The 15,016-nt window shown below is 34.7% G+C and overlaps 1 protein-coding gene across 3 annotated transcripts in view; it reads right to left on the reverse strand.

Annotated features, from left to right (window-relative positions):
• Positions 1-2,463: 2,463 nt before the first annotated feature.
• The window catches only part of STRN3 (striatin 3), a 117,544-nt gene continuing 104,991 nt past the window's right edge, over positions 2,464-15,016 (reverse strand). For all 3 annotated transcript variants that reach the window (XM_059181849.1, XM_059181847.1, XM_059181848.1), the window contains 5 exons: positions 14,631-14,798; positions 13,230-13,370; positions 9,896-10,003; positions 4,204-4,290; positions 2,464-4,119 (listed from right to left, as the gene is read on the reverse strand). In XM_059181849.1, coding sequence (XP_059037832.1) covers positions 3,950-4,119; positions 4,204-4,290; positions 9,896-10,003; positions 13,230-13,370; positions 14,631-14,798 — 674 coding nt within the window. In that variant the 3' untranslated portion in view covers positions 2,464-3,949. The remainder of the gene's footprint in view (positions 4,120-4,203; positions 4,291-9,895; positions 10,004-13,229; positions 13,371-14,630; positions 14,799-15,016) is intronic.

Consider the following 15,016-nt stretch of genomic DNA (forward strand, 5'->3'; position numbering starts at 1 on the left):
ATTCAGAAAGGCAGAAATGAAATTGCCTTTAACACTACTTAAAATTTTGGCAAAATGGGGTATGGGAAGACAAACTGTGCCCACCCCTTAACAAAATGCCTCAAGGATGAATTGACTCATGTAAACAAGAATTTTTATTTAATAAAGCAAAAATGGGGTGCCTGGGTGGTTCAGTGGGTTAAAGCCTCTGCCTTCAGCTCAGGTGATGATCCTATGGTCCTGGGATCAAGCCCCGCATCAGGCTCTTTGCCTTGTATTGGGCTTTCTGCTCTGCGGAGAGTCAGCTTCCTCCTTTCTCTCTCTACCTGCCTCTGCCTACATGTGATCTCTGTCAAATAGATGAATACAATCTTAAAAAAAAATAATTAAGCAAAAATGGGTTTAACCCTTTTCCTCCATAAAGAGAAAACAAATACTTAGCTGAGAGTACCACTCCTTGAAAAATTAAATGAAAATCCAGCTTACAAACATTACAAGCATTTTTAAAGAAGGTAATTTTATAAAGGACAAAGTTCTGAGGCATCTGATGTAACCAGGGAAACGAACACTCTATTGATTTAAACATTAAGAGCAGAAATGACCACTCTATCAAGTTACTATCAATTATTTTGTGTCAGTAAACAAGATAAAGCATTAACTAAGGGTGCCTGGGTGGCTCAGTGGGTTAAAGCCTCTGCCTTCAGCTCAGCTCATGATCCCAAGGGTCCTGGGATTGAGCCCCGCATCGGGCTCTCTGCTCCGTGGGGAGCCTGCTTCCTCCTCTCTCTCTGTCTGCCTCTCTGCCTACTTGTGATCTCTGTCTGTCAAATAAATAAATAAAATATTAAAAAAAAAAGTTAAGTAAAAGGATTTTTAAAAAGATGTATTACAATCCAACTTTAGCAGGCATGCCTAAATTTCAAATATGCTAGGCTTTTTATAACATTTAATGTGTTAAATGAGGTACTGGTTGTTAGTGGATAACAAACGTTGAAATATGAGAAAATTACACAAAAATAAAGTATGAAAAGGGCAGATTATGATTAAATACTGAGAAAGTCAACAGATTAACATTTGTATACAAAAATATTCTTAGGGACGCCTGGGTGGCTCAGTGGGTTAATGTTAATGTTAATCCCAGGGTCCTGGGATTGAGCCCCGCATCGGGCTCTCTGCTCCGTGGGGAGCCTGCTTCCCTCTCTTTCTCTGCCTGCCTCTCCATCTACTTGTGATTTCTCTCTGTCAAATAAATAAATAAAATCTTTAAAAATATATATATTCTTAAACTTGAAAAAGCACCATTTCATAGTCAAATCAGTCTACATAATTTCCTATAAGTCACAAAAGGGAGCACACAAAGTAAGACTTTCTCTTTTTGTATCCTTTAGTCTCTTCCAAACATTTAACACTGGAGAGAAGAATACAACCAAAGTAGAGAAGACAAAAATAAACATCTATACTAATTTTTATTCATTTCAGTTTTAATACATCCCAAGAGGTGAATGTTTATGCTCTGCGATGATGACAATCACATTTCAGTTAAACAGTAACGCATCAGTTTGGAATAGCTGCCGGAAACCATACTACCTTTGGAAAAACTTATTTCCAAAAACTAAGGAGAAAAATAAAAAAGGAGAAAATATGCCTTTTACTTTGTTCATTAAGTTGAATCTTAGTATTTCACCAGCAATGACTAAAATTGACACTTGTATTTTTATGTAGAAAAGTTTCTCAATGTACACACAATGTAATTTTTTTGCACTAATAATTTAGACAGAATTTTGCTACTTAAGTTTTGTTACCCTCTAATTCCATTTCCAATTTTCTTCAAAAAAGGATATTACCTTGTTGAAAGAAAAAGTTTCAAGATACTTATTATTTATAAGAACAACTTTTAACTGAGTAATGCAGTTTATTCTCTGCTTTGCTTTTTTGTGGAAATAGGTATGGCTAGATAGGAATGACAACACTATTAACTGAAATCCAGATTTCATAAACAGAACATTTAAGCGGCACCTGGGTGGCTAAGTCATTAAGCATTTGCCTTCAGCTCAGGTCATGGGATCAAGCCCTACATCTGGCTCCTTGCTCCATGGGAAGCCTTTTTCTCCCTCTCCCTCTTCCCCTGCTTGTATTCCCTCTCGCTTTCTCTGTCAAATGGGGGGGGAAAAAAACAACTTAAGGAAATTATTTAATACTGGATCTCTACTTTTTCTTTTTTTTGGTTATTGTGAATTATCTAACTTACTTTAATAGAAGACTTTTTAAGATTCACAAATGGGGTGAAATATGTAGAAAGTCATTCTTAATAGTGTTAACTGTCCTAATCTTTAATTAGAGTCTCAATAAGCAATACGAAGTTTAATAGAACAGCATAAAAATGAAGGACTCACTGAGAAATCATCTCCATTTCCTAGTTTAATGATGGAGAGTAAAGTATTGCACTTTATTAATCAACACAAAATAATGTAGCCAATAGTAACATACAGGTACACAATTTAATATTTATTATATGCATTTTATATACATTATTTTTCAACAGATGTACGTTTGCTATGTGGTACAATCTTAAAAATTTGCTGATTCATAGTTTGTAAAACAAAAACCTTACAAAACTCATCAAAACTCGCAAACTGATCAGAAAAGTTTTTGGAAGACTAGAAAAAATACTTTATTGTCTTAATCATGCATTACACAAACAAAATCTTTAGTTACACCATAAAATTAAGCACATCTGAAAAAATAAAACAGGGATAACTAATCCAAACACAGCAGATTTCTGTATCCTGATTCAACTATTTTTGTATCCTATTTGTAATGCAAATAAAATTTTACTCCAAGTATTTTTAAACAAGATAGTTTTTGATTGGAATCATGGTAAACCAAGATATGCATATGGGGGAAATCACATTGGTTTGTAACTTAAACTATAAAATATTCAATTTTTAGTCTATTTTAGACTATTCAAAGAGTTCCAAAATAGATATACAGGTTCCTTTAGCACATTAATAAAAGGATATAAAGATCAACAAAAAGTGAAATAAATAATAGGCTATTAGCAAGATGGATAATCCTTGATAAATAAACTTGTAAATACAGTAAGATGTACAAAATATCACATAGTGATAGGATGCCAAGATTAGTTTTTTTTTTTTCTTTTTAAAGAGTTCATTTGGAGTATTAAACCCCACTGTTTCATTTTAATACACTTAATAGTCCTTGGTATATGAAGACAATTATGTGATGATGAAGGTGATTTAGCATCTTTATGGAAGGACTTAGCTGAGCTGTATTAGGCAAAAGAAGGAAAATGTGTGGTTACACGGCAGTGGGTCAGTGAGATCTCTGTGTTTTAGGGTTGTATAATGCAGAAAAACTTCAATACAATCTTGAGCACTGTTGTGACAGGCTAAATATATAAAAAGACTTATAAAAACTAGAATTTTATCCAAACATTTTGTGCAACTAATGCTAAAATATTTTAAGTTAAATTTTCTTTTTTTTTTTTTTTAAAGCAAAATAAGTTTAAAAGGGAATCTGTGGCATTCAACTGATAAACAGAAAAATCACTAAGAGATGAAAAAAAGCTACTCTTGGAGCTCACTTTCCCCCCAACAAGAGCACCACATTCCTAACCCTAAGGCAGCACACAGAGTCCAAAATAAAAGTCTTTTGTAAGATCAGACTCCACATTGGCTTAAAGATACCTAAAAAACAGACATACGCTCAGTTCATATCCAGTACAGGCCACAAATAATGGAGTCCTTTTTATTTGTCCCACAAGATACAGTAATTACAATTAAATTAATGAGCCTGACATTAAGATGTGATTTCCATCAATTTATGCCTGCCTTGAATAGCTTTCACCAAGCAGATCACATGTAGTGTCATATCAGTAACCTTTCAGATGGCAGTGATGCAGACCCTCTTTTTGTCCAAGCAAATTTGTTAGATGTGAGTTTTTGTTGATTCACACAAATACTTTAGCAAGGGCATCAGCCCCTGCACTGGCAATATATGCTTTTGATGGATGGAAAGCAACATCATAAATCGATTCATCTAATTTCTTCCTATGTGCTGTTATTTCTTGCACACATGTCTTGCTGTCCAAATTCCACAATCTAATAGAACAGTCATGGCCTGTAATAAAAGAACAAATAAAGTACATTATTGAGTAACAATTCTTTTATAAAGCTTGTGGCAGTACAGGAAGTTCAGACTTACTTCCAGACATCAGGTAGATTCCATTAGGATCTACTGCTAGACTTGTAACAGCATCCAAATGAGCTACCATAGAATGGATCATTTTACCTAAATAAAACATAACACAGAAGATAAAATTTTCACAAAGAGTTACTAACTTGTGAGATCAGAAACCATAATATAGCATCAACATAAAAGAGACAATCACTATAGCAATATATTTTTTACTGTGGTAAAATACATGTAACATAAAATTTACCATTTTAACCATTTGGGAAGGTATCATTCAGTGGCTTTTAGAACATTCGCAATGATATGCAACCATCACCATTATCCAGTTCAGAACATTTTCCTCACTGCAAAAGGAAACCCGTACCCATTAAGCAGTCACTCCCTAAAGCTCCCTTCCCCCAAGTCCCTGGTTACCACTAATCTGCTTTCTCTCACTATGATTTGGCCTATTCTGGATGCTTCAAACAGTTGAAATCATACAATATCATGTGGCTTTTTGTGTCTGCCTTCTGTCACTTTTTTTTTTTTTTTTGGTCACAGTTTTCAAGGTTCACCCAGTACCCATAGGTATACCTTACACTTTATTGTGCTTCAAAGATACTACAGGTTTTTGGGTTTTTGTTTTTGTTTTTACAAAATGAAGATCTGTGGCAACCTTGTGTTGAACAAATCTACTGGCACCATTTTCCAACAGCATTTGCTCACTTTGTGTCTCCATCACATTTTGGTAATTCTTCAATATTGAAAACCTTTTCATTATTATTTTATTTGTCATGGTGATCTGTGATGAGTGCCTCCAAATTGGTGAAAGCTAAGCAACAGTTAGCAATTTTTTTGCAATAAACATTCGTTAATTAAGGTACATACATTTGGGTTTTTTAGACACAATGCTATTGCACCCTTAGTAGACAACAGTATGGTATAAACACGACTTTTATATACACTGGGAAACCAAAATTCATTTGACATACTTTAATGACAAATGAGCTTTACTGAAGTGGTATGAAACTGAACCACAGAGATATGCCTGTAATAACTTTTTAAAAGAGAATTTGAAATCTAATGCAGAACTTTCCCAGTTATTCCTAAAGACATCTGTGTGACACGCATCTGACAGTACCTGGTAGGCAGTGGAAAACATAATGACTATATGGTTGCATCAAAGGCTCAAGATCATATAAAGTGGAATTAAACTAAATATAGAAAAAAATCTCTCTCATTAAGAGATGTAAAGGTTATTTCATATACAGGGTTACTAATAAATAAATCACTAGAGGATATATTCCTAACTAAAGATTCTATTATCAGATTCATTTATCCTTTGAAATGTCAATCATTTTATAAATCAGAAATAAGAAAGGGAGGAGGGGTGAGAGTAAATTAGAGAAATTATTCTAGATTTCCCCAGACAGTAGCAAAAACAATATTCTGGAAAATGGGATTTAATGGCAAGTTAAAAAAGTTATAAGTACAAAGTTATGTTGCATAAATACCTCGGGGACAAGAGGATCGGCCTCTGCACTGGCAATATATGCCTTTGGTGGATGAAAAGCAGTATCATAAACTGATTCATCCAAGAAGGGAATAAAATAGCAAATACTGGTATTTCTAAAATTACCTCCCCTTTCATTCAGCAATGAGTCTTTATTACTCAAATGTCTGTGTTGCTCCTAATGAGAGGTCTTCTTCAGAATTCTAGTTAGAATCATGTGCCACGTTTTTGGTCCCCTGATGACATTCCACAATGGGACATGAACTAGATCTACTTTCATTGTTTGCTACAGCTCCTAGCCTGCTTATAAAACCACAACATAATCAAATGTGCAAAAGTTACTCTGTAAACATAAAAGGTCCTCTCACTTTCTGGCAATACTAATGTCATCAGTTAAGTACAGAATTAGTCTCTCATCATTTCAAAAACACATATGTCTGTTTCTCACTAATACTAACAGAATAATTTGAGATTCTTCTTTGCTACCTTGAAGAACAAAAGAATCATTCAACATACTATCTTTAAATGCGTAATCTAACATAACTCATCAGAAATCTAGAATCTGGGATGCCTGGGTGGCTCAGTGGGTTAAAGCCTCTGCCTTCAGCTCAGGTCATGGTCCCAGGGTCCTGGGATGGACCCCCACATTGGGTTCTCTGCTCAGCAGGGAGCCTGCTTCCCTCTCTCTCTGCCTACTTGTGATCTCTGTCAAATAAATAAATAAAATCTTAAAAAAAAGAAAATTTAGAATCCATTCCTCCCAACATTCCTATAAAAAATCCAAGCATGAATAGTTGGTATCCAGGACAATAATCTCAAATCATCAGAGGTTAAATACCAAGCATCAGGGTGCCTGGGTGGCTCAGTGGGTTAAGCCGCTGCCTTTGGCTCAGGTCATGATCTCAGGGTCCTGGGATCGAGTCCCACATCGGGCTCTCTGCTCAGCAGGGAGCCTGCTTCCTCCTCTCTCTCTCTGCTTGCCTCTCTGTCTCTGCCTACTTGTGATCTCTGTCAAATAAATAAATAAAATCTTAAAAAAAAAAATACCAAGCATCATTAGCTTCCTTTAAAATGTCATTATCTATGATGGTAACTCTTAATTCACAAATCTAGTTCCAACTTCTCTCCTGAGAATGAGATGTAGTATGCATGTAACATGTCTTAAACCAAAGAATTCTTTCATCCAAAAAGCAGATTTACTCACTTCTTCAAGGGTACTTACTATAGTTTGTCCAGTTTGCCTCCAGTTCTCCTGTCTGGGCACTAAATTAACCCTATGACATGCTAAGTCAATTGATAGTCAACCCTTCCTCTCCACACAGTCAGAAGGTCACTTTAAAATTTAAATGACTCCTTCAGATTACACAGGAATAAAGAAGTAGAATGCTGAACTAAGTTGGATGTTGGGCTTCCACTGGTGACCACAGAAGTCACAAAACTTCTGACACTTCCTGAGAGTTAGGACTCTGTCTTTAGCAACATATACTTGTGGCTTCTCCCATTTAGCCAATTTCACTTTTGCCCCATGTTTCTGTTACTACCTCTCTTCACTGACCAAAGTTAACGCTTCCTATAACGGAGAGAAACAGAGAATACACGCAGTCTGTGCTTGCCTCTCTGACACCTTAAGCCCTCTGACTTGGGTAATCAATATTGTGAGACTCTATGAAATGGGAGACAAAATAGATATTTTTTTTAAAAATGCAGACCAGACATAAGAGGACCAGACATTTTGTCTGTTCTATTCAGGAAACTGAATGTAACAGTTGAAAACTATGTCAGGGATATGGTGGACAATAAAGTGTGCCAAATGAATGAGTCCACAACAAATTCAGGATCTTCCATCTCCAACTCTTCCATATCCCTCACTTGTATACCTCACCATCACTAGCTAAGTTTCTCAGGCACGGTACATGCAACTCAAATTTGTACCTCTACCAAAATTTAAAAAAATCATGAGCCCTTAATATCTCTCCAGAACAAACAGTAGAAACTGAAATTACAAATTCTTTAAAGTCAAAGATCTACCAGGTAATACAATTTAAATAATCTTTTTAAACCAATTTTATAAACCCCTGCTCAAATATCTTAAGTGGTTTTCATAGTATACAGCATAAACAAAAATCCATTATTCTTAGCCTGGTGCTGAGAAGTTCTCCTCAAAGGTTTTTGTTTCCCTTCTTCAAACTTACCTCTTTAGCTTTACCTATAAAATACTTTTGTTCCAGCCCACGTTCCTACCACTATGCTGCCTGTACTCAAAATAGGCCCACTGGAGTTTCCCACTACCTTCTTCACTTAAAAACAAGCACACACACACACAAACAATAAAACTTACCATTTCTTCAAGGAAAAGATCAAACCCTCACTATGAAGACTCCTTTATCTAGCATGACTCATCTTACTGCAATAGGAGTGCACATGCACACACACAGAGACACGTGTCATATTTTCCCAAAACAATGATAAACTCGCAGAGAAGAGAAACCACATCTTATACATGACAGCAGCCAGTGCCATGCAGAATACAAAAGCTAAATATAATCTTTTTGTTAAAATCTTAGAATTCATTGAATTCATCCACAGTATCAATTTCTATTTTTCAGATTAAAAAATTCAATAAATACAACAGTCACTTGACAAAATAATACTCTATTAAAAACTTAGCTGTCAACACTAGACCAGCTACGAAAATATTCTAGTTTATCACATTTAAATGAATTACCAATTTTCAGGGATAGGTTTCTTTGGAAACAGTATACCTGACTAAAATTTACAGTTTAATTTAACTCAATGTTGTTATGTGTATGTACCTATGTGGGAAGTGAGATGGATTTAGAAAGACTGTTTCAATTGTTAAGAGCCTATTGCTATGTCTTTACATTACAGAGAAGGTAACTAGGCTAATTAACAGAAAGAATAAATTGGTAGAATTTTTAAACAATCTGTAAGACTGTTCTACTTACATATATTACATATGTTATACATATATATGCTACTTGTTATTAAATAAAATTTTATTACCATTTTCTTGATTTCTGCCAATAAAACAGCTCTAGAGACTCACACTTTGCTGTTAATACAACTACTAAAATTCCTGACCCTCCCCTTATAAACCTAAATGTAAATCTCCAATAGTTAATCTAAAAAATCTTTTCAGAAATACAAAGGAAATTATCTCTGTGCTTACAGCAAAGGAAGACAATGAGGCTTCATAAAAATGTTCATAGAATTGTTTTGAGAAGGTGCTAAAATGAGAATTTTCATACAAATATGAATCTTCTTTCCTTTGAGATACAGACTGTAAATATCCACTCTCTTCTCAACTTCTACTGAGTTAAAAGGAATCTGTCCATTAGTGTGTTACCTGAACATGGGGACTTAGTTTAAGACTCTAAAGATTAATAATTATAACCACATCCTACATAACCTTCAGAGAGAAATCTGTAGAGGGGCACCTGGCTGGCTCAGTCAACAGAGCATCTGACTCTTGATCTTAGGGTCATGAGTTTAAAGCTCACGTTTGGCGTGGAGCCTTCTTGAATGAATGAGATATCAAAGAGAAATCTGTAGTTCTGCTTTGTTGTCTTGCTTGACAATCTGTTGCCCTGCAATAATGCTGCAATTAACTTTTAGGTTTCTTACTTGGAAATCCTTCAATACCCCTGGTTTTAGCTTCTCAAAAGAGCCTAACTGAGCACCAATAGTATTTTATGTGGTATTCTAAGGAAAGATGAAACAGAGGTCATTAAGAAAAAACAACCCTAAGGCCAAATTAAAATTTAATTGGACTTCTATATAACTGGTAAGTTTCCTCACAATAAGAAATCGAGGGAAAATAACAATTAACAATTTCCACTATTTCATCATTTCATCTCCTGAGGAATAATTCTAAGAGCATATCTGAAATATTAAACCCCAGAAAGAGACCTTTCACAACAGAATATGAAGAAGAAATTTCAAATGGACGGGTTTATATTTAACATGAAATGGAGAAAAACATAACTGGTAGGCAAAGTATTATACAGACTTAAGGACAGAACTTAACATGTACGTGTACTACATTAAGTAAAGCAAAAATCTGAGTTGAAATAGTTCAACTTGGCAATTTTTTAGGCAAAAAGTCAGCATGTCTAACATAAAAAGAATACCATTTTTGATCATCTCAAATTTACTAAGACTAAGAAGAATATATGACAACCTACTTACCCGTTTTATTGTCAAAAAATTTGATGTGTCTATCTTCATGAGCAGTTATTGTAACAGGAAGTGTGGGATGACTTACTACTCTGTTAATGTGATTACTGGATTGTAAACCTGAAAAATAAAGGAAGAAAATGCACTGAAGTTCAAGCTTTCGATTAAAATTTGGATGACAGCCCTTTTTTTTCTTTTTAAGATTTTATTTGAGAGAGAGAGAACACCAGCAGGAGAAGAAGAGCAAAGGGAGAAGAAGGACGAGGAAGAAGACTCCTCACTGAGTCCCGCTAAGCAGGGAACCCAACATGGGGCTTGATCCCAGGACCCTGGGATCATGACCTGAGCTGAAGGCAGATGCTTAACAGACTGAGCCACCCAGGCAACCCTGGCTGATAGCCTTTTTAAGCTTATCAAGAAATAGGAATCATTAAAAAACTAAAGCGTTTGTATAAAAGAAAAATCTGAAAACTAAAACTAGAGCTCTGGAGAGATAGTTTTGTTGTTGTTGTTGTTGTTTTTAAGATTTTATTTATCTATTTGACAGAGATCACAAGTAGGCAGAGAGGCAGGCAGAGAGAGAGGGGGAGGCAGGCTCCCTGCTGAACAGAGAGCCCAACGTGGGGCTCGATCCCAGGACCCTGGAATCATGACCTGAGCCAAAGGCAGAGGCTTTAACCCACTGAGCCATCCAGGCGTCCCGAGAGATACAGTTTCTTAAAAAATGTTAGTGTAAGCTATCATGTCCTGTAATATGGACAGCACTAAACTCAAGGAAAAATTAGGAATATTTTAATGCAGACTGTCAGTATAGGTGGCTTAGAATTTTAAAAGAGCCACAGTAATCATTACTCTAAACAAACAGTCCATAAATGAATTACAAGCATTTAATGAATAAATTTGCTTGCAAGTGAAAATTAGATGTTTGCAAGGAACAACCCCCATCCTACCCACACTCACAAAAAACCACAAAGAATAGGAATTCATGTTCTTAGGAACGAAACCTTTCTCTGCTACCAAGTTCTTAATTTTTTATTAGAGACGAGGAATAAACTAAAGGGATCAAAACTAATGGAAAAATATCATCAAAACTTATTAGATTTTCACTACATCAGTCATTCCACATACATACAAGAACACTTAACTTAGACACATTACCTGTGTGAAAGGGAGAAAGGGACTAGAGTTGAAAAGATGCCAGGAAAGACACTTCTTTGACTAATTTTGTTTGAGATTTGATTTGACCATGAAGCCATTTAAATGGTTTAAATAATTATAAAATGATTTTTTAAAGGCAGTCATACACACACACACACACACACACACACACAAAAGGAAAAGTAAAATTAAACAAATGAGTTTAACTGCATGTCCAACTGAGGTATAAACACAAAGAAATGAACCACTTCAAGTGACTTGAAAGCAGAATAATTAGATGTCCCATCCCAAATGGAATGCACCATTCATATGAAACTATTATCAGTATCAAACTATTGGTGGTGGCGTCATTTTTATTATTTTGAGATGACTCTATCTATACTGTGGAATAAATAAAAAAAGAGATGATGATGATGATGATGATTCTGCTGACAACCAAGAGTTTCAGCATGATTAAGATGAGGTAAAAAGCAAAAACATAAATCTCAATTTGAATGGGAAGTATTTGTATGAATCTATCGTTCTTTTTATTTTTTAAAAATGCATTTCCAGCTCTGTCCACTGAAGAAGCCCAAACCAACAAGCAATTCAAGAGCCATAAAATCTAGGGCACCAACCCAAAAGCCCTGCAACTATATTATAGTCTATAAATGCCATTTTCCACTAAAAGAAACCATGGCTCCTTAGAGAAGTACAAGATTTCAGTCTGGGGCACAAAATGAACAAGAGGAACACAAAACATCTTGCCATATCAGAAAGTAAGAAAGTTATCAATGATTAGCAGAGTCATGTCAAAAGGACTCAAGAGCAAAACCTGAATAAGCTCCCACTGGCTAAAGATGAAACAATCTGAGGAGTGATAAAGGTAACACCTGCAACAGACTGAAACACATGAGATACATTTATTATAGATTATAGATTATAATGGTAATAAAACACCCAAAAGACTCAAAAGTCACCTTTGGGTAATGCTAGGAAACCACCTCATTACTTTGAAAACTGATCAAGTGGGGAAGGGATCAATAACTGATCTTCCCCTTCACTTATAACCACTAACTCCAGGTTAATCAAATGATTGATGAGGGGTGTTCCTTTTTTACAGAAATATTCTAGATATTAAGTGGAGAAGGAAAGAATTAGAAAAATCATTCTTCAACAGAATTAATGAATTAATGGACCTAGGCAATGATCATTAAGATTGAAAACGTAAGAAAAATATAAACAACCAGACAATATTTATTTCTGATAAAAGCTCACAAATTACTATAAAGTAGTCTTGCCAAAAACACTGAAAAACTTTATAATGAAGACAAATAAAAATATTAAACCTGAATTTGAATAAGCCTCCTCTATTTATAGGAAATAAAATGAAAAGAGAAAGCACATTAAATGATACCACAAGGATGATAGCAGCAAAATCCACACTGTGGAGACTACAGGTTGATAAATGATTCAATTTGATAAGTGACTGATAAATGATGGATAAATGATTTAATTTCTTCAATCAAAAAATTCAAGGGAAAAAGAAGAGATGGAGGGGGAACCTACAAATAAGAAGATACCTGAGACACATTATCAATCAATTACAATGCATGGGCCTTATTTGGAGCCCTATTTAAATAAACTGTAAAGCACAAATCAGTCTACACTAGCAACACTGGCCATTCATACATAATTAATAAAGATGGAAGATGCTTTCCTCAGGCTTATATTATTTCCTCTTTCACATGTATTTCCATTAAAACTTTAAAATTATTTCCTGTGCTTTCACACTTACATTGCTCTTACGTTCTCTGTCCCTTAAATGTTTCTCCAAGCTTTTAAGCATAATTTGAGAAAATTGCAAAAACAATGTAAATAAATATACCTATAATGTACTGAAACTTTTTCCATCATAAATTCAAACAGTCAAAATATAAAACTTAAAAGATTACCCTCTATTGCATAATAATCTTTTAAAAGATTTTATTTATTTATTTGACAGACAGAGATCACAAGCAGGCAGAGAGGCAGGCAGAGAGAGAGGAGGAAGCAGGCTCCCACTGAGCAGAGAGCCTGATGTGGGGCTGGATCCCAGAACCCTGGGATCATGACCTTAGCCAAAGGCAGAGGCTTTAAATCACTAAGCCACCCAGGCACCCCTGTAATAATCTTTTTTAAGGTTTCAAAGAAACCTATGAAAACTTACCAGAATCTATCTGTGATGAAAGCATCACCAATGATTGTGATGTTTCTAAATCATAAATTATTGTACTACCAGTGTTGAAAGAGGTCACCATATGAGCTGGATCACAGCCTATAAAGTCAACCGATGTAGGTATTCCATGCTCTGAAAAGAAGCCCAAAGAGATCCCATGTAAAAACAATTTAGAAATCCCTGCTTCACTAATAAGAAAAAGGAATTCAAGTATTCCTGAAATAATGTCAATAATGAAAAAGAGAACAATTACATTAGGATAGTGAGATATAACAGGTAACTTTCCCTCAATTATTTTTAGTTGTTAGAACACTCTATTTAACAGTGTAAGAAAACTACAATTAGGGGGTTCAAAATTATGAGATACGTACAGAAGTTATTTCATTTTTTTAAATGTAAAATGATAAATTAGCATTCTCAATCACTATCTTGGGAGACTGCACCTGTTTGAGACCTATAAGCCTTATCAAGTAGCTCACACAAGTTGGAATTTTGGATCTGTGAAAATAAAGCCTGGATCTGGAATTCACTGATGCAGTACCATCCTACCATGTCCTCAGCAGCAACTTCTGTCTTTAATATTCAAATGGCCAGATTAATGCACAACTAGGTAAAATCCAGAGTGTCAAGCAATAAATTAAATGAAGTAAGCAATAAATGTCTAAATAAATTTTTACCTCAAAAGTTTGGGTAATTGAAAAATTAGTAGAATCACTAAGGTATCTAAGAGATCCTACAAAATAAGTGTATACTATTTATCTAAAATGCTTTAAGATAAAACAGTTTTTGATAAAAATAAAAGGTCTGATTTTTAAAATAACTTAAAAATGCCTTGAAAACATGTCTAATACCAGTATACAAACATATGTATATAAGTAAATGGTATCAAAAAGCAAATTGCTTACAGCTTCCTTTGACAGGAAAACACCTGAAATTCTACCTGTAATTCAGTCTGTACTTCCCACTTAAGGGTGCTAATTCAATGATTATGATACTTCTCATCAATGTGATCTTACATATTACATATCCTTAAGACTGTGATCCCTTCAATCTTTCTGGGCAGGCAACTACAGAAAGTGGAGGCCCTCATGTTGTTCCTATGAACAGCCTCATTTGTCTACTATTTCACTATTACAGAGAGATTTTTTAAATAGGACATGTCCTGGAAAAGGTCAAAAAGCACCAAACTACAGAATATACTTGCAAAACTCCTTTCTTGTTTATAAAAAATGACTAGGAGTATAAAGATCACCAAAAGCTTTATAAAATTATTTCATTATCTCAGAGTAACAGAGGAATAGTAAATCATTTGCTTTGTCATTCCTATTTCCAAGTTAAAAACAAAAACAAAAACAAAAACAGCTTTTTTTTTATAGGGCAAAATTTACTTACCCTTGTCTCCATTGTAAGTGCAAATACATGGCAATTTTTCTTGTGGATTCCATAACCTAACAGTGCCATCTGCTGAACAAGACAGTAATTGATTTTTTATGCCACTGTAAGCAAGACCCCAGACAGCATCTGTATGTGCAACTAAAGTGCCAGCTAGAACATTTGGCTCTGGGAAAAAACAACAAACAAACAAAAATTAGCTAAAAGAAGTTGGAAAGAAATGTTTTGGAAAAATATAACTTATCACATAAGTAAGTATAAAGACCATGTTTAATAGCCCTAAGAAGGTAACAAAATGTACACAATGGCCATCTCTAAGTTGTTGAATTATGGGTTATTTTTTATCTTCCCCACAATACTTTCCTGTATTCTTAGAATTTTCTATA

This window comes from Mustela lutreola, chromosome 7, assembly GCF_030435805.1.
Source record: "Mustela lutreola isolate mMusLut2 chromosome 7, mMusLut2.pri, whole genome shotgun sequence".
NCBI classification, from domain to species: domain Eukaryota; kingdom Metazoa; phylum Chordata; class Mammalia; order Carnivora; family Mustelidae; genus Mustela; species Mustela lutreola.